The sequence below is a fragment of the Sciurus vulgaris genome (genome assembly GCF_902686455.1).
Source record: "Sciurus vulgaris genome assembly, chromosome: 5".
NCBI classification, from domain to species: domain Eukaryota; kingdom Metazoa; phylum Chordata; class Mammalia; order Rodentia; family Sciuridae; genus Sciurus; species Sciurus vulgaris.
This window is the reverse complement of record NC_136465.1, coordinates 142,332,860-142,352,160: the sequence shown is the minus strand read 5'-3', so window position 1 is coordinate 142,352,160 and position 19,301 is coordinate 142,332,860. Positions and strand designations below refer to the sequence as shown.

General features: G+C 34.0%; 1 protein-coding gene across 5 annotated transcripts in view; it reads right to left on the bottom strand.

Moving 5' to 3' along the window:
• ACSS3 (acyl-CoA synthetase short chain family member 3) overlaps positions 1-19,301 on the bottom strand; it is a 167,388-nt gene that overhangs the window by 92,085 nt on the left and 56,002 nt on the right. For all 5 annotated transcript variants that reach the window (XM_079140420.1, XM_079140423.1, XM_079140419.1 and 2 more), the window contains 3 exons: positions 19,095-19,235; positions 10,333-10,413; positions 10,158-10,253 (listed from right to left, as the gene is read on the bottom strand). In XM_079140420.1, coding sequence (XP_078996546.1) covers positions 10,158-10,253; positions 10,333-10,413; positions 19,095-19,235 — 318 coding nt within the window. The remainder of the gene's footprint in view (positions 1-10,157; positions 10,254-10,332; positions 10,414-19,094; positions 19,236-19,301) is intronic.

The following is a 19,301-nucleotide window of genomic DNA, read 5'->3' as shown; positions in this document are numbered from 1 at the left end:
AGGGAGCTGCCTCCAAGCTCTGATGACTGCTGCAACAGCTTTTGAGAAAAGAAATGAGTAGTCTCTAAAAATCCAAGCATTATGATAGTTGGTGTGTAGCCAATAAATGGTTGGTGGTTACATTCTAGAATTCTACCTGGAAAAGAATAGACCGTAGCTACTTTTGAATAATGACAGTAGCTTATAATATCTAGAATTGATTATATTGTTAAATCCTAGGAACTACTCTCAAGACTTTTCTTGGATTAAACAATTGAATATCATATAAGAAAGGAATTATTAGTACTGATATTTATAAAGGAAAAAAATGGAAGCAAGGCAGGTAATTAGATTGTCTCAGGCCACATGATTAACACAAAGAAGTGTCAGAAATCATTGATGGTGGTCTTAAGTACTATGAAACTTTTCTTCAGTAAATACATTTGAAGTATCAGCATCATTACCTAAAAAGGAAACTGGAATGAAAATTGTTGAGTTAAAAAATTAGAACAAGTTTCCAAATACTGTATTTATACTAGAAAAAGAAAAACAATATAGAAGATTCACAGAAGTGAAAACTGGGAGAACATGAGTCACTCTTTTTTGTGTTAAACATGAAAAACTGGAATCCCAAGGTAGTTGAATTGTCCAGGTCATATAGATAGATACAGGCAGAGCAAGATAAGAAACACAGATATTTGTATTTTGGATCCAGTAATAATGCTTCTATACCACAATTCAGAATCTTAAGTTCTTTTTACTTTCCTGAACCAATGTATTGCCTAAGAAGGCTAGAGTATAGCACATACCCTCAAAGTTAACTGTTGAATTATTAACAAATAGCCATCTGCCCCCAATACCAAAGAATACCAAAGGATTTGTTGAAATGACTTGCCCGATATCAAGCATACAATTTATGAATTGCCAGAAAAATGCAAAATGAGAGTAAGCTTTTATTTTTCTGAGGACTTTAAAGGAGACCATTATTGCATAAAAATGACAATTTCCATATCAATATCAAGTATACTAATCAATTTCATTCCAAGCTAGATTTAAGAGGAACAGCAATCACCAATATCCCCTTCTAGACCTAGGTAATAACCTAGCCAAGGATCAAGAGTACTCTGTTTTCTTGCTTTAGCCATATCTTTGCCATTGTGGAAGCGTGGGTTCCACGGCATTATGAAACTGAATGTGTATATAAGACACACATTTCTATACTGAAACACGGCAGTAAAGGAGAAAGGCAGGACCCAGAAGGGCTTGTTTCTCCTTAAGAAGGTTAGGTTTGATTCTGCACATGGCAAACTAAAAGAGTAGACAAATACTAAATGGAAGGCAGAGGCCAGGAGGCATTTTAATCACTATTAAAAAATAATCACTATTTGCCAAAACACACATGTGCATACACAATATGTGACTAAGTTTGTTTAGACATTAAAGTTCCTGTATTAAAAGATGGTGTTGCTCTGGTTTGGATCTTAAGTGTCTCCCAAAGACTCATGTATTTAGGCTTGGTTCCCACCTGAGGGTGCCATTAAAATCTAGCAGAACCTTTGGGTGGGTGTGACTAGTGGAAGGAAGTTAGATCATTTCCATATCTCAACAGGTCAGTCCAGTTTGGCTTCTAGCATTAAATCTTTTAATATGCTCAGTTCAATTAATAAAAGTAAATCTTTGCCTATAAAAAGTATAGCCTTCTTATGTAAGTTGTTCATGAAGTCCTCTGATACAAGAGGAAATTAAAATTACATTTTCCCCTCCTAGAGGAAAAAAAACTTTACCTATAAGTCAAGTTATACTTTTTCTTGATATCTTCATTCAGGAATATGTTTAAAAATATTTATTGGGACCTAAACATGTGTGAAGAGCAAGATTAGGAGCCAAGAATTGATGCAAAAAAACTGAGATGATTCCTTCCCTAATAGAGTTTAGAGAGGAGAGGGGCAAGCACACATCCCAAGGAGCCAGTCAACCAACTAACATGAAACTGTACTATAGGTGAAGCCATCCAACGTACGGTGCTGAGAGAGCATGGAAACAAGATTTGACCAACAAGTGATGGGGGTCATGGAGAGGACAATGGAGATGATCAGGGAGTTAAGAAAAGCTGTATTATGGATCAATGATAATAGATGTCAAGTGAAAATGACTGTGGGCTTAAAATCCAGGTAAGGAAATAAGCTACTGAGTGCAGATAAGCTTCAAAGATGAACAGAGAACATTACCACTGCAAGGACAGAAGGAAATTAAGCATTTTGGTCTGTTTGTCTTAAGAGAAATATGAATGTATTTTTACCTGTGCTAGTCATTAGGATGCTCATACCAAAGCAGGAAAACAGGATTTCTGATATGTTCAGCTCCCTGCAGATGTAGTTATTGTCTTTTTATGGAAGAAAAAAAATGTATTTAAATATCTATTGTATTCTTTCATTTTTAATCACACCTTATTATTTCAACCAACTAGCCCTTGTATCTAGAAGTTACACTGAATGTTCAAACTAGTTTTAACCCTTTGGGGTGTCTATTTTTTTCATCTGATATAGATTGGTATTAAATTCAAGAATATTAAACAAGTCTTTGCTGAGGAAAAAGAATTCATTCATTATTCATTTGCAAACTATCACAAGCTATTTGCATTCAATAAAAGATATTTTTTATGCACTGGTTGTTGTACTCCAGATGATTTGGCACATAATGATCTGCAAATCTCTTGGTACTTCAGAACATCAATTTTTGTTAAATCAGGATTCATCATTAAGGAAAGATATTGTCCCAGACACTAATTCACTATCCACTTTATATGACACCTTTGAAATGCTACAATTCATTACGCATGAAAATAAACTTCAATCACAATCAGCTGTATATATTTTTTTCTTTAGAAAAGGTAAACCTATGAGAATAACATGAATGATATGCTAAATTATTGTTTACTATATAAAGAATATATATTTTATTACTTTAACACAAGAGTTTGGCTTCCTAAATAAAATATTCCTAATAAAGCTAAATTAAAATAACACTTTTCAAACCCCTGGGTTCCACATTCATGGATTCAAACAACCATGGATAAAAAATATATTTTTTTTAAATGTGTCTATTCTTATTCTGCCCTGGGTTCAATCCCCAGCACCAAAAAAAAAAAAAAAAAAAAGTGTCTATTCCGAACATGTACATTTTTGTCATTACCCCCTAAACAATATACTACAACAACTATTTATATAGCATTTACTTTGTATTAGTCATTTAAATCATCTGGAGATGATTTAAAGTATATGGAAGGCCAGGCACAGTGGCACACTCCTATAATCCCAGTGGTTCAGGAGGCTGAAGCAGGAGGATCCCAAGTTCAAAGTTAGCCTCAGCAACTTAGTGAGACTCTAAGCAATTCAGTGAGACCCTGTCTTTAAATAAAATACAAGGGCTGGGGATGTGGCTCAGTGGTTAAATGCCCCTGAGTTCAATTCCCAATACCAAAAAACAATAAATGAATAAATAAATAGGAGCGATAAGGATAGGTTATTTGCAAATGCTATGCTATTTTATATAAGGGACTTGAACATCTGAGGATTTTGATGTCAGCCCTTGCTGAAACAAATGCCCCATGGATACCAAGGACAACCGTATTAATCTGGTAATCATCTTGAAATGGGGGTCCAAGTGTGCTAATAATTTTGTGAAGCCTAATAAATATTTTATTCATTTGTTGGCTTGGCAACAAGTCAGAATTCTTTTTTAGTTTAGTTTAGTGTTGCTTTAATTGATCAATCAGGGATTTTTTTTCCAATGGATTTCCCATGCTTAAATTGTTAATAAATCATCTTAAAATGGTTCATTCACTCAATAAATTTCACCTACCTTCTGGAAGCACCCTGCCAGATAAATAACAAACACCTCTTGCCCACAAAGAGTTCACAGAACACCAACAGTGTATCTACAAAACTGAAGGAATCTAAGTGGGTTAATGGAAATACGAAGAACACTACCATCACCCAGAAGAAAGCAAAAACAAAAATATCAGACAGAAGACTATATAAGCTTTAATATTTAGGCTATAATATTTTATATTTAATCCTTTGATAAAAGAATCACTTTGCTACATGATCAGAATAGAAATTTTAACAGAGGGAACTACTTAATCACGAGCAGAATTTTATTCATGTAAGTGCCAGAATGACAGGAATTCTGAGAGAAGAGAGATAGAGGTCAGGAACCAGAGAAGACTATGACTGTAGGTGGGGACAGGTGACTACGGATCATTTGTATTATGCAAATCAGACTGAATTATGTTTATTAAGAGACAAGAGTTCTTTGAAAAGCTTTCAATTTTTCTTTTTTTTTTTTTTTTTTTTTTCTTTTTTTCTTGGGGTAGGGTGGGTCCTGGGAATTGAACTCAGGGGCACTCAACCATGGAGCCACATCCCCAGCCCCCCAGCCCTATTTTGTATCTTTTAGAGACAGGGTCTCTTTGAGTTGCTTAGTGCCTCACTGTTCCTAAGGCTGGCTTTGAACTTGCAATTTTCCTGCCTCAGCTTCCCACACTGCTGGGATTATAGGCTTGCACCACAGTGCCTGGCCAATTTTTATTTCTTAAAGCATTTATATAATTTGTAGATTCACATGCAGTTGTAAGAAATAATACAGAAATACACCATGTGCACTTTACCCAATTTTCCCCAGTAGAAATGTCTCACGAAAACTGTAGTCCTACTCTATCACATTCAGGATATTGACACATCAACATACAAAACAGCTGCATCTCCACAGGGATCCCTCATACTGCCTTTCTCAGTCAAACGTGTACGGTGCTAGTACATAGCAATACAATGGATAGTTGTATGTTTAGTATCTTCAGGTGGGGCTGCACTTAACAGTTGTGGGATTTTTTTCTTGTATAGTCTTCAAATTCCTCCATAGATAATCAGGCCATATGCAAATAGACACAATTTTTTTCTTCCTGACTTGTACACCTCTCCTTTCCTTATACTGCCATATTCAACTGGCTAGAATTTTTCAACCCTGTCAAATAAAATGGTAAAAGTGAAGATCTTTGCCATGTTCCCAAATATTAGGGAAAGCTTTCAATCTTATTAAGTGTGATGTTAGCACTAGGCATTTTTATAGATGTTCTTTGTCAGGCTGAGGAAATTCCTTCTTATTCCCAGTTTTCTAAGAGTTCTAAATTATGAGATGATGGTTGGATTATTATATAAATTTTCTGTATCAACCAATATGATAAAATGATTTTTCTTCTTTAGCCTGTTAATACGTTAAATTAATAGGTTACATCATATTTGGTTGATTTTCCAATATTGAACCAGCCTTGCATCCTGGGATAAATTCTACTTGGTCATGGTGTAAATTCTTTTTATATAATGATCGGTTCTGTTTACTAATATTTTTGTGTATATATTCATGAGAGATATTGGTCAGAAATAGTTTGCTGTTTTTCTCTTTGTCTGATTTTGTTATTAGGGCAATATGATCCTCCCTCTTTTTCTTTTTTCTGAAGGACCTAATGCAGAATTGGTGTTAATGCTCCTTTAAAGATTTAGTAGGGTTTTCCAGTAACACCATCTGTGCCAAGAGATTTCTTGCTAGGAATCTTTTAAATTACAAATTTGACTTTTTTAAATAATAATGTTATTCAAGTGACCTATTTCATATTCAGCAAGTTGTAGTAGTTTGTGTTTTTAGAGGAAATGATCCATTTCATCTAAGTCATCAACTTTATGTCTGTTAAGCTGGTCAGAGAATTTGTTATTCATTTTATGTCTAAAGGGTCATTAGTGATATATCCTGCTTCATTTTGGTATTGGTAATTTGTGTCTCCTCTTTTTCTTTGTAACACTTGTAGAGGTTTGTCGCTTCTGTTTCACAGAACCATCTCTGTGGTTCATTGATTTCCTCTATTGCTTTTCTATTTTCAATTTCATTGATTTCTGCTCTTATCTTTATTTCCTTCTTTCTGCTTGTTTGGGGTTTATTTTGTTCTTTTTCTATGTTCTTGAGATGGGAACTTAGATTCTTGATTTGAGATTTCTCCTCTTTTCTAATGTATCCATTTGATACAAAAAAACATCCTCCCCACAGTGCTTTAAATGTTTCCCACATATTTTGATATGATGTACTTTATTATTCAGGTCTAAATAAATGTGTCTATATATATGCATACACATAAGCATATACACAAAATATATTCCTTCGGAGTATTTCTTTATCCTATTGAAGATTTAAAAGTGTACTGATTAGTTTTCCATCATTTGGAGATTTTCCTTTTACATCTCTGGTATTGATTTCTAGATTGTATCCATCAGAGTGAAAAAAAACCTGGCTCTAGGTGATTTTGATTATTTTAAAATGGTTGAAGTTATGCTGTGTGTATGTCTCCTAGGACTTTATCTATCTTAGTATGTGTTCCAAGGGCACTTAAAAGTATATTTTGCTGTTTTTGGAAAGAGTGTTCTATAAATGTCAGTTAGATCTTTTGGTTGACAATTTTTGCTTTTCTATATCTTTGCTGATTTTATTTCTGTTTTTCTATCAATTATTGATACAGGAATGTGGAAGTGAGGAAAGATCAGAAAGCAGAAGTATAGGGAGGGCCTAGAAATGAATGACACCGGATGTATGTCAGAAAGGCCTCTAGTCTATCTAATAATACTCTGAAATACATAACTGGATTACTCAGGCACATATCAAATTAGAAACTCAAACATGGAATGAACATCAGTCAGCATGACATGAATGTCAACCTTGAATATACAGCAGGGAAGAAAGAAAAGAGGGGACAGTTTGATAGTTACTAAAACAGTAGATTCAAAGGACATAATTACCAACCGAGTGGAAGGTGTAAAGACAATGACGTCAAAATCACTCGTAGATTTGTATCTTGGATGATGACTGTGTGGATGGAGGTAACATCAACAGAACTAGAGACTACATGGAAGTAAGCACATTTGGCTGGAAATGGAACTGACAGCATCAATTCCTGTCATCTTGAGCATAAGGTATCCATGGACCTTCAAGAGACCAGAGAAGGTCAGATATAGAAATAGGATTTGGGAGCCTTGGTTTAATTAGTAACAGTGTAATCTACCTGCATGAAGATTATCCTAGAAATATAAACAGAATGAGAAAATAGCATTAAGAATAGACCCAACTAAACCCCAATGTTTAGGACTGAAGAGGAGAAGAAATCAAGAGAGGAAAATGCTATCAATCTGTCAGAGAAGGAAGAGAATGGGGAGGAGAGTGTATTTTGGTTCTACAAGTATTCATTGACTGCCACTTTGTGCAGTACACTGTACTGGGAAACTGGATTTTGATGCTGTTACTCTTTCTGGATGTAAACAGATAACCCATTGTGGCCAGCTCAGCAACAGATGTACACTTAGAGGATAATGGGACCACTGAAAAAGCACTGAACACAGTCTAAGACTGTGAGAGAAACCTTTCGAGAGATGATGACATTAAATCAGAGCCTTCAAGGATAGCAGAAATTATCCAGGTAAGGAAAGAGAGAGGAACAGTCACACCAGGTCAAAGATACCACTCGAACAACAGCAAAAGGGCATTAGACTCAAGAGAGACGAGAGAATTTCCTAAAAGTAACAGTCAGCAGTGCTGAATGCTACTAAGAAAAAAGATAACATGATACTAAAGAAGGCCCTTTGACTTTGACCTCTGCTACAGCAGCTTCTATGAAATGATGTGGACAGAAACCAGACAAGAGTGAAAAGAAAAGTGAGTGGAAGAATGTGAAGTTCAGACCATGTGGGTAGGGTCATTTCTCAAGTTTAGTGGAGAAGAATAAAAATGGAAAAGTTATAAGGATCAAAGTCTAAAAGGCTTTGTTGTGTGATCAGAGAGAACAGAGGACATTTACAAGTTGGGGGGATAAAGGAGAGTGCAGAAAAGGCCTTAAAAATGTAGCTTACTACAGCCAGGCAGAGTGGCACACGCCTATAATCCCAGAGGCTCGGGAGGCTGAAGCAAGAGGATCATGAGTTCAAAGCCAGCCTCAGCAAAAGTGAGGCACTAAGCAACTCAGTGAGACCCTGTCTCTAAATAAAATACAAAATAGGACTGGAGATGTGGTTCAGTGGTCATGTGCCCCTGAGTCCAACCCCTGGTACCCCCCCCAAAAAATGTTGCTTACTTTATTCAGTCATTCACGCAGCAAATATTCATAGAAACTCAACACTGTTCTTGAGCATATCACTCCAAGATAAAGACAAACAACCAAACTCCCTTGCTGGTTTTAGCATCACATTTTAAACAAACTGGAGAAACAATAGAAAGCCAATGGTAAATAGCAGAATTATTATATGTATCTCAATTCTGAAGTCAGCATAATAGTGATAAATAGTTATAAAGGTGAATTCTGCTTTGTCACATTTATATGAGTAATGTCACATTTTAATGTAAGCATTCGGCATTGAGATTTATTTTGCTTGCTTCCTAAATAAAAACATTTATTCTCTTGCAAGGACCTCAGTATGGAACAGATGTGTCAAGCTTTATATCATTCTGTAATTAATTACAAACACCCAAATGCATATCGAGTCCGCCAGATACAAAAACACAGTTCAAGAGCTGTGGAGTAGTGTGCAATGGTTTAATTCTGGTATTAAAGTCTGCCTGAATATTTCTTAGCATTCAAAGACAAAAACTTGAAAACTAAAACAGCTAAAATTGATGGAACACAAATGACCTTTCAATGGTGAAGGCACTAGAAGCATTTCATATAAAGAATAGTCTCTCGTGTTTTTTTTTTTTTTTTTTGAGATTCATTGAGTTGCAGAGTGTTATATTGTAAAGAAACTTGACATCATCTGATACTTCTCTACATATCCCACATACAAAATTCTCTTCTCCACATTCCTAGTTAGATATTGAGAGACCACTTTATGTGAAAGAGAGCCTCGTAGTGGAGAAGCTATCCTTTCTATTGCAATGCAATTATATATTTAAATTTGTCTCTGATTATTCCCCAAACATAACTTTCTATAACTCTGCATGATAAGGGTACTTATTTTATATGCATCAGTTCTTTAATTATCAAAAGACGCTTTTGATATATGCACCTTAGAAACCTTGTTTTTCACACTAGCCATTCCTAGTTCATCTCTACAATTTTTACCCTCGTCCTTTTCTTTCGCATTATTTCTAGCAAGCTGCTTTTTGTTTTGTTTCATTTTTGTTTTTATCCTCTTCATTAAGCTGAACACAAATTTTCAAGTGCAGAAAAATAAAGATTATATCATTGTATATGGTAACTATTTCTTAAAACAATCCCACCAACAATTTATGTTTGTACCATGGACAAGTGTAACCCCCAGGATTTAATGACAAAAAGTACAACCAACCCAAGTTTATCCTATTTTATTTCTGTGTAATTTTCAAATTTAAATATGAAATCATAAAGACTTCTGTATTTTTCTATCCTGTTTTGTCCAAAATAATCTAGGATCATTTGAATGATAACTTAGCAAACCACCACATATTTAATCCCTCCAAGATTTTGATCACTTATAAATCTTATAAGTATGCTGTCTAAATTTTCATATGTCACTGAAAGTAAAGAGAATAAATACAGACAGAGAACTTCCTAGTTATACAGACAGAAACCTTATTCCAGGTTGAAATTAACACGTGTATCCAATCTTCAAGCAGTTATTTGTTTAGCTCTGAATCAGGTCAGTATACTTCTCTCGCTTACAGAGTGTTATGATCAGAAACCATCAAAATAATTTGCCTATAACTGAGACAAAATACCTTTGGAAACCCACTGATTCTTCAAAAAAAAAAATAAAGGTGAATCTATGTTGCTTGTTAAATGGTAACTATTTTCTTTTCTAGGACTCTAAAATTAAGTGCACAAAAAGTATCAACTTGATAATACTCTAAAAATCTATTAAGGACAGACATTAAGTTTGTTCTTGTACATTCTCCAGAGTTTAATTTATACTGACTGTTCTTCATGGCAATTGAAATAGCTGGCTATTATTTCCTACAAATTGCCTTCTCTTTTGAAATCATATTTTTAACTAGAAGAAGATATAAAAATGTTTCCTGTCTCTATACACATTTTACTGTTCCTACTCAGGACTACTTCTCAAAAATTTCATTAAAATATGTACCACCAAGTGGTATAATATTTATTGTATTACCTCATATAAAACTGTTGTGTTCCCATGTAGGAGAGGTCCATAACAGATATAGGAATGTCCAACAACCCAGCCTAAGTCGGAAGCTGCCCACCACACCTAAAAATTAAGAAGATGATAAAAATGTACATGGCTTAATCAGAAATGTCACATAGTGCATACTTAAAACTATGATTACCTCTCCAGGTTTAAGGCCATATATTGAAGACATTGTCCAGTTTAGCATTACTGCATATCCTCCAGTGGGCCTCACCACACCCTAAAGGAGAGAAAAGCGAAGTTAAATTCAGTGGAGGATATGTTAAAAATTGCTCTATCTTCATACTCTTTACTTTAAAAATTCCAGATTTAAAGTATTTGATATTCTGTAGAGTACAAATTACTTCAAATTTATATAACTATGTTTGAATCACTATTTCTGTGGCTTCTTCAATAGAAAACCCAGAACAATTTGTCCTTATCAGTTCCATTCGTGGAATCCATCTTGCATGACATTATTGCTGTTCTAAAGAAGACTTATGATTTCACAAAATCACATACATAAAATATTTTCAATTTTGTTACACATTAGCAACATTACATTTTCAAATGCATTTCCAGAATAAAAATGGAAAATAACAAAATTAAGTGCATGAAAAGTTCAAATGTAGTTACATGCCTAAAATACAGACTAACATAAAGATATCTATTTCTCAAGATAATTAAATGATACTGGATGGCTTATAGGAAACAAAGTCATATTGTAACTGGAGCCTGATTACAATGCTAAATGGGAATCCTACAAGCATCATCTCAGAGTTGAACAATTCTTAAATGATGGATTCTGGAACCCTGAGGGATGAAACCTGATAAGTTGGACCTGAAGTTAACAGATTTGCTTTTTTATACTGCATTTGGGACAAAACTAAGGATCAATACATCACTATAGTACCATTTTCACAAATCAACTTTTATATAAAGTTTTTTTCCAGTAGCTTTCCTCAATACTGAACATATTCAACTTCAATAGAAGACTAATATTTGAACACTGGGCATAAGGGTCATCATAAATAAGAACTGATGGTAAATTTAATAATTGTATTTATTGCTTCATTATAAACATTAATCATCAGACCAACAAGACATAACCATGTTTATATCTATAAGGAAGTGAATGCCTGCTAACAAGTACAAGTTATATTATACTCAAATACATTTTGAAGCATCTTTTAGTAATTACAACTGCTGTATGCAAAAAAAAAATTATTTTACATAAAAGAGCAAGCATGGCCTTAATTAATAAATGTGCTGTTAATTATACTTTTTTGGCATAACTCTGCAGTTCTAACCCATATACATGAACCAAGGGAATGTAAAATAAATTGACTTTCCATTAGTTACTAAAATCACTGCTCTCCTCAGGTACCACTAATAAAACATAGGTATCATGCTGTGGAACATATTTTATCTACTAGTAACAACACCTGGTCTCTTGGCAAATACCAGGTGCAGCTTTGGTGGCGTTTGAGAGCTATTTTCTTGGTTGTATGACATGGTTAGCAGGCAGCTGGATCTTTTGATTATCTTGAGAATATGAGAAATATTGGACCCCCTGCCAGCAAACTTCACACATGCACTCTGCCATGACAACTGAGCAGTTGTTTCCCCATATACTCTATCCTATCTTCCACACACTTTGCTAATTAGTTTATTTTAATAAGGTCTCTTTTCCTATGGCTCAATAACCTGATGAATTTGACATTAGTCAATTTGCAAATAACCTTTTCTAAAAACTTTTACTAATTTTGCAAAGGAGAAAAAGTACAGCTTTTTTGTAGACAACATGTTGTCTATATGTTACGGTAGAGAGAAATATTTAATGTCAATAATGATTTCATTTGATGCATTTTAGATTTTTCTCTCCAACCTACCTACATTTTAAGCTCATTTTTATCAACAATTTAACAATTATAATAATGGAGTAAAATTTTAGATGCATAATCTGGAAATTTTGAAAAGGAATAAAAGACTAGATAGATATATGCAACAGAGTAGTAACTACTTCCAAAACCCAGATGATAAATTTAAAGGACTAACAAATTTCTATTATCTCTCAAATAGGTACTTTTTCGAATGATGTTCAGGAATGTTGCTTTATAAATTTGTGATTATTTAAACCCAGCTGACCAAAAAAAAAAAAAAAAACCAACAAACAAAAAAAAAAGTGAGACTTAATGCGATCAGGTATGAAAAAGCATTTAAAATTGTAAAGGCTAAAATTTTAAATCTTCTTTTTTTTTAAGTGCTGGAGATCAAACCCAGGTCCTTGCACATGCTAAATATGTACTCTGCCACTGAGCTACATACCCAGCCTAAAATTTAATATATTTTAGACAAAATTATTTCTTCTAGAAATTATTGCTTTTTATTTTACCCTGTTCTAGTACCACTCAAAAAGAAAAAGTGCCATAATAATTAGAAGCCACTGTCAAAGATCCCCTTTAAAACAATAAAATGAAGATGAGAGATAAAAACCATAACTTCTATTTTCATTGATTTTTTAAAAATATTTTAAATTTGTTGATGGACCTTTATTTTATTTTTTTATTTATATGCAGTGCTGAAAATCAAACCCAATGCCTCACAAATGCTAGGCAAATATTTTACCACTGAGCCATAACTCCAGCCCTTCATTGATCTTTAATACTCACTTTTTTAAAAAGAAAAATGAATATAAATATTTTAGTCAGGCATCATTTTGCCATTCAATAATTTAAACTTTAGATCTGTAATTTGGTCTAGCTTCCCAAAATATTCAGATGATACAGATTTCTGATTTTTTATATAGTATAGAAAAAAGAACTATGCCATTTTATATTCTCCATGTAGATAGTTTATGAGAGGTTTAAAGGTAAAAAATATGAAAGGTTATGTTTAAAAGGAGATTCTTTGTTATATACATTAATTTATGAATAAGATGAAAAAGCATTTCTGTTTCTTGCTTGTGATAATAATCACATTGTAATGATAATAATCACATTGTAATTGTAATGATAATCACAATGCAAGGGAGAAACCCTGTTCAGCTTCTGAAAACATGTAAGTTGTGCTCACAAAACCAAATCATTATATTCTAGGTAAGCAAAATTACACTCAGCAGTTTTAAAATATATCTGAAATACCATGCATGAGGTAAGAATATTTATTCAACACCAGTGCTTGCCCCCAATCACAAGCTTGCTACATTTTGAGTCTTTTCAATCTGTCACTGATTTCTCTATGTGCTTACACTCTACCTTGTAAATTAAAGCATTATGTGATCTGATATATTCTCAGAAAAGCCCTATACTCTGCCAATATACTCTTCAGGAGGTTTTTATAGGATCAACAATAATCCTTAAAATCTTCTGGAGAATTTGAAAAACATCCAGGTGGGAATCACACTCTGAGCTTTAAATAAAGACATGAAAATGAATTCTGTCTCAGAAATGGGTAAAAAAGACAATGTGCAGATTTTTTTTTGTACTTAGAATGTTTATGATATTTAAAGATTTTCATTTCCACAAGTCAAAATAAAGGGTGATTATTAGTCACTAAATCATGGGACCAGAGAGTAATCACAAATAGTACTTTAAGAATTCCAGCTTACTGAGCTGCTTTTGAAGAAAAGAAAAGCCACAAAATATCATAAATGGGACAATTAAATAAGACAGAAAACACATCAATATGAAGTGTTGTGTGTAGTTTGAGTTACAGAAACTTGAAAAACACAATTGGAAAAAAGAGACATTAAATGGGAAGAGGTAGGAAAACTGAGAAGCATGGTTAGATTATGAGCTTTAGAGTTTCATTCTAAAAGTGTGTGTGTGTGTGTGTGTGTGTGTGTGTGTGTGTGCATGTGTGTGTGTGTATGTATGTAAATGGATCTATAAAAATATGGAAGGCAAATCTCAAAATAATGTAGCAAAAAAAGTTTACAGTACATGACAAAACTTCATACTTTCCAAGTTCAACCCCTCTATTATTTATTCTATAATAAAGACTTCTATAAAAATATACATTAGCATACATAGATATTTATTTGCATATGCAGATACACATGCATGTATTCATGTATATGTATATGTTTATACTTATGTTTACCTGTTTTATATGTGTATATATGAATATGTGTTTGTGTTGGAGTGTGTGTATGTGTGTGCATGTATTTCAACTCACCCTCACAAGTCGAGAAAAAAAAGAGGAAATGTGAAGTAAGTACATTATTGTACTTAAAAAAAAGAAATACATTACCAAATGATGGTTGGCATTAGAGAATCAAGAAAAAAATAAATGGCTCTTATGTACTTAAAAATTTTGGCACATCAATAATCTTATATTGATAATGGCATTATTCATAGCATCCCCTTTCTAAAATGAGTCCCTGCTTCTTCTCTGAACCTCATCAGTTCCCATTTTTTTCACACAAGAATGCAAAGACACTGCAAAACACAACCTCTCTTGAGAAGCTGTTCCCCCATCCAACTGTGCTGCAGGGCTAGCACATCTCATCAGAGCAGGCCAGCACCCAGTGCTGTGCCTCTTCCCCAATTCAGTGTTGTGAGGATAACACCTTTGCATCTTTAGCACTATCTGGCACACAACAGTCATTTAGTACATTTGCTGACTGATTGAATGAATATGGGAGTGAATAAACACAAGTGTGAGCGATAAAATTCTTTTAAAAATACTCTTCCTTGCTCAGGAAAAAAAAAAAAAAAAAAAACCTTGAATCTAGTAGAACCCAGTGAATCATCTAAGAGGAAATGGAATGTTTCCATTTGGGATATTTCATAAAATATAAAACGCTGCAGGCTTTTGGATGATTCTGAAACTATCTCTCTGGAAGATACTTTAGCAGCTATATAATTTTTTATTGATCTGAAGAACTATGAGATAAGGAGAAAAGATGTAGCAAGTTCAGCATTTTAACTGCAAGAATTGTACCACAGATTAAAAAAAAAAACAATCCACTGCTCTTATTTTATTCTCTCTCACTATTTCCCCCCAGGGTGGGGTATATGAATACATCCCCTAACAAACAGGAATAAAAGTTACGGAAGTTATGTAAACGCACAGAAGAATCAAAGGCCTTATCTATCACCTCCCTGTCATACTTCCTTTTGAATCCTATCCTTCTGATTGCTTTCCCATGTTCTCCTTTGGCACTGAACTTTTTGTTGTTGTTGTTATCACTGTCCCTCCATGATATCAAGCTGGAAAAAGATAAGTATGACCATCACTAAATCTCCCACTTCCAAAAGAACAGCCATCCAGATGAGGGATTTTTGTTGTTGTTGTTATTATTGTGCTTTGAATGATATTGAATATAGGCACCAAAACCAAAGAAAACAGAAGTCCACAACAAATCCAAAATGCGTGCAAAGTAATTCAGCTGTGGTTGCTGGAATATGTGCTACAGCTAACAGATTAACCTGTCATACAGAATCCTGACAACTCCAAGGTTGGCAGATGCAGAGATGCAAATATGAACTGAATATATATGCAAATTCCAACCAAAGAACAGACTATCTTATGTGGGTCTTATATATACCTATGAGAAATAAGGATTTTTAAGCAGAATATTTTTATGGGGTCTGTGTTAATTAGTTAGCCTTTCATCACTGTGACAAAATACCCAAGAAAGGTAACTTAAAGTAGTAAAGGGTTTTCTCGGGGGCTCACAGTTTCAGAGATTTCATTTGTACTGAAATTAATCCTGTGGTGAGGCAAAGTATCGTGGCAGAAAGGGCATGGTAGGTAGAGTAGAGCTGCTCTGCTCATCTCTTGGCAGCAGGGAAGTGCAGAAGAAAGAAAGGGTCCAGCGCCAAAATACACTCTTCAAAGGCACACCTCCAGTGACCCACCTCTTTCAACAAGGCCCCATCTCCTAAGTTTTCACCCCCTCCCAACAGTACTATCAGTTTGGGGATGATTCTGAAACTACCTCTATAGCACCACCAGCTGGGGAAAAAGTCCATGACATATGAGCCTTTGGGGGACACTCCAGATCCAAACTGTAACAGGCTCATGATATTATTATTTCATATGAAGATCAGAGATGAAGGAGAAACTATGATGTCATGAAATTTATATCTAAATGCATATTACTGCAGGTGTGTTCACCAAGCCTGTACTTCTACTCTAGAGATCCCAACAGTAACATTTCAAGAATCTTGATTATACCTACAAAAATGAGAATAGTGTAAATGAAAGAAGTGTCTAGGGAGAAAACTGGAGAAGTAAAAGATTATTAAAGATATCCTGAGACTCTACCAGGGACAAATTCTAAGGTTAGTGCCATTGTATAATCAAAGTATCAAATATGTTCTAAGAACTATAACAATATGTGTAAGGTAGATTAAAATAAATGATGTAAAGGTCTGTTAGCAATATACAATCTCAAAGCAATTGCAATTCTAAATTTCATGGTAGGGAAAAAAGGCACATCTCAGGGACACTGAGAAATAATGACCTCATCTGCCATTCTGCATGACACAATTTGCAAAACCCACTCACTTCCATGAATTAAATACCAGCCCTCTACACTGATGACCCATGAATATCTATCTTTAGCTCCAGATGTAGGGCCTCAGACTCTTCTCTTCCAATACTGACTAGGCATCTCCATATTAATGTCTCCCAAACACATCATACTGAATACATTCAAAAACTCCTGGTTTCCCCACCCCAATCATGCTACTCTATTTCTACTTCAGTAAATACTCAAAATCACCCCCCTATGTTCTCAGTTTCAATGTCTTCAACTTCTCCTCTCTCTCATTTTTAATCTTGAACAAAGTCTGATTCTTCCCTAAAGTGTACTGTCATAAGTAAATTCCTCAACAGTCTGAAAAAATAATCTCCTTGCCTCCAGTGTGTGCAGTCTCCTGCCTTTTCAACAATAGAATCACAGTTTGTCTTGCATGACCTATGTTCATGCATATGTCCACCTTACTAGATTAGACGTACTGTGTTTTTCACTCAGAGTCTCCCTGTTCTAACACAGAATGAGCACTTAACACATGTACATTGAATTAAGCCAAATTCAATATAAATAAAGAAATCTCCAAGCAATTAAAGCCTCCTCCAATTTATGGAAATAAATGGTCTTCAAGATGGTATGTTAGGAGGAAAAGGACAAAGGGAGATAAAAACATCAAAGGACCTTCAGTTTAGTCACTGAAGGAATCCAGAAACAAACTTGACTCAGAAAACCTGGGGTTTCTAGGATCATTCCTTATTGGGAACCAACACTTTTCAAACATAATGCTCTATATACCACTTTTATCTTATTTGTTCTACACTGGCTGATTCAGCTTTGTATACTGACAAGTTCATCTTATACAGATCCTAATCCTGGTCACAGTGAATCTCAGAGTGATTTAAAGTCTTGAGGTGGCACAAAGATTTTGTTTGTTTGTTTGCTTTCTATATGTTTTTTAAAGATTCCTTCAAACTTTTAGCAAGCAATAGTGTTGTTGTGTTTGTTTTGTCTATTGTTTTTTTTTTTTAAGTTTGATCAGTTATACTAAATTCTCAAGTTCAGGAATTTTCTCTCATGTTGATACTTCTATATTACTTTTATATTAGATTATAACTTTTCTGAACCCCATTTTATTTTATTGCCAAATGTTCAGATGGACTCCATCATGTTAGTAAAATGCAAAAAGTAGAGGGTTCAATCATTTGGGATACTCAAGCAAATAAATGATTGGGTTCAATCATTTGGGATACTCAAGCAAATAAAACTGCAATATGGAGAAATATTTACAAAGGACTAGAGTTGTAAAGAATATCACAAGACTTTGATTCTATAAAGATAATGATCTTCATATGCATGATATATACATATATATGCATGTGATAAAAATTATAGAGCACTCACTACATATAAAACATGACAGTAGAAGAAAATGTAATAAAACACGGTCTTTACCCTTGGAGAGAATACATTCTTCTACCAAATGTTTTCCTTTATACAAGCAAGCTTTATGTGGAATATCTTAAATTTTCTTTTAAAAATATAATCTAATAGATTAGACTAGTTTAATATAATGACGATATTATGTTTTCAAAACTCTGAAGCTACAGAGATGTAATGATAATAGAGACCTCTATCCTTCAGGATGAGAGTGATTGCCAAGGTCCCTTCCCCCTAAATTCTAGGATTTGGTGTATATTCAAACCTCTAAGGAGATGTGCCAGGAAGATGAGGCCAGAAGCCTTGTGAAGCTGTGTGAAGAAACAGTACTACTTGAAGATACAAGGCAACAGTGGTCTTTCCTGATAGCTGAAACATTCATGACATTGATATTTTTCACTTTGCTTTGTGAAAGCACCTTTCAAGGTAAACAGACATTAAAATGTAGAGTATCTTCCATATTGTAAATCAAATACTTCGATACTACAGATAAACTGCCTCTTGCTCAAACTGTCCAGACCAATTCTCAAAATCACATTTATAACAAAGAACTAGATCAAAAACAAATTCCATAATATAAAATTCCTCAATATAAAAGAATACAAAATATTTCATTTAAAATATCTATTTCCTCTGGGTTTGACCCCCAGCACCAGAAATAGAAAATAAATACATACATACATAAAATAAATTTTACAAAGTTTTACAAAACCCATTGATATTCAACTAAATATATATTGATTTTAGTAGATTACTAATCAATTGTGTAGTGCTGACATTTGAGAAGAATTTGGAAGAAATAGGGACAAAACATTTGACATTAAATATAATGAATATTTTTGTATATTTAGAGTTAGGCACAAAATTTATTTAAGAAACTAAGCAATTATGCCTAACCATCAAAGCATAGTCTAAGATATTTTTTAGTCAGTGATCAGATATTCACAGTGCAAAGGAAATCTTCTGCTATAGATAATTATCCCTAAGAGAGTAAATACCTTAGGTAACCCAGTTGTTCCAGATGTGTAAAGGATATATAGAGGATGTTCCGAAAGAACAGGAACACAGTCATGTGATTGGGCTTTCGCCATTTCTTCCTCCCAATCAAGATCGCGACCTGGCACCAAAGGAACTGTCTCCTATACAGCAAAAACATAGAAATACACACTATAAAAAGGAGATTAAATCAAAAGCACAGAGAGTAA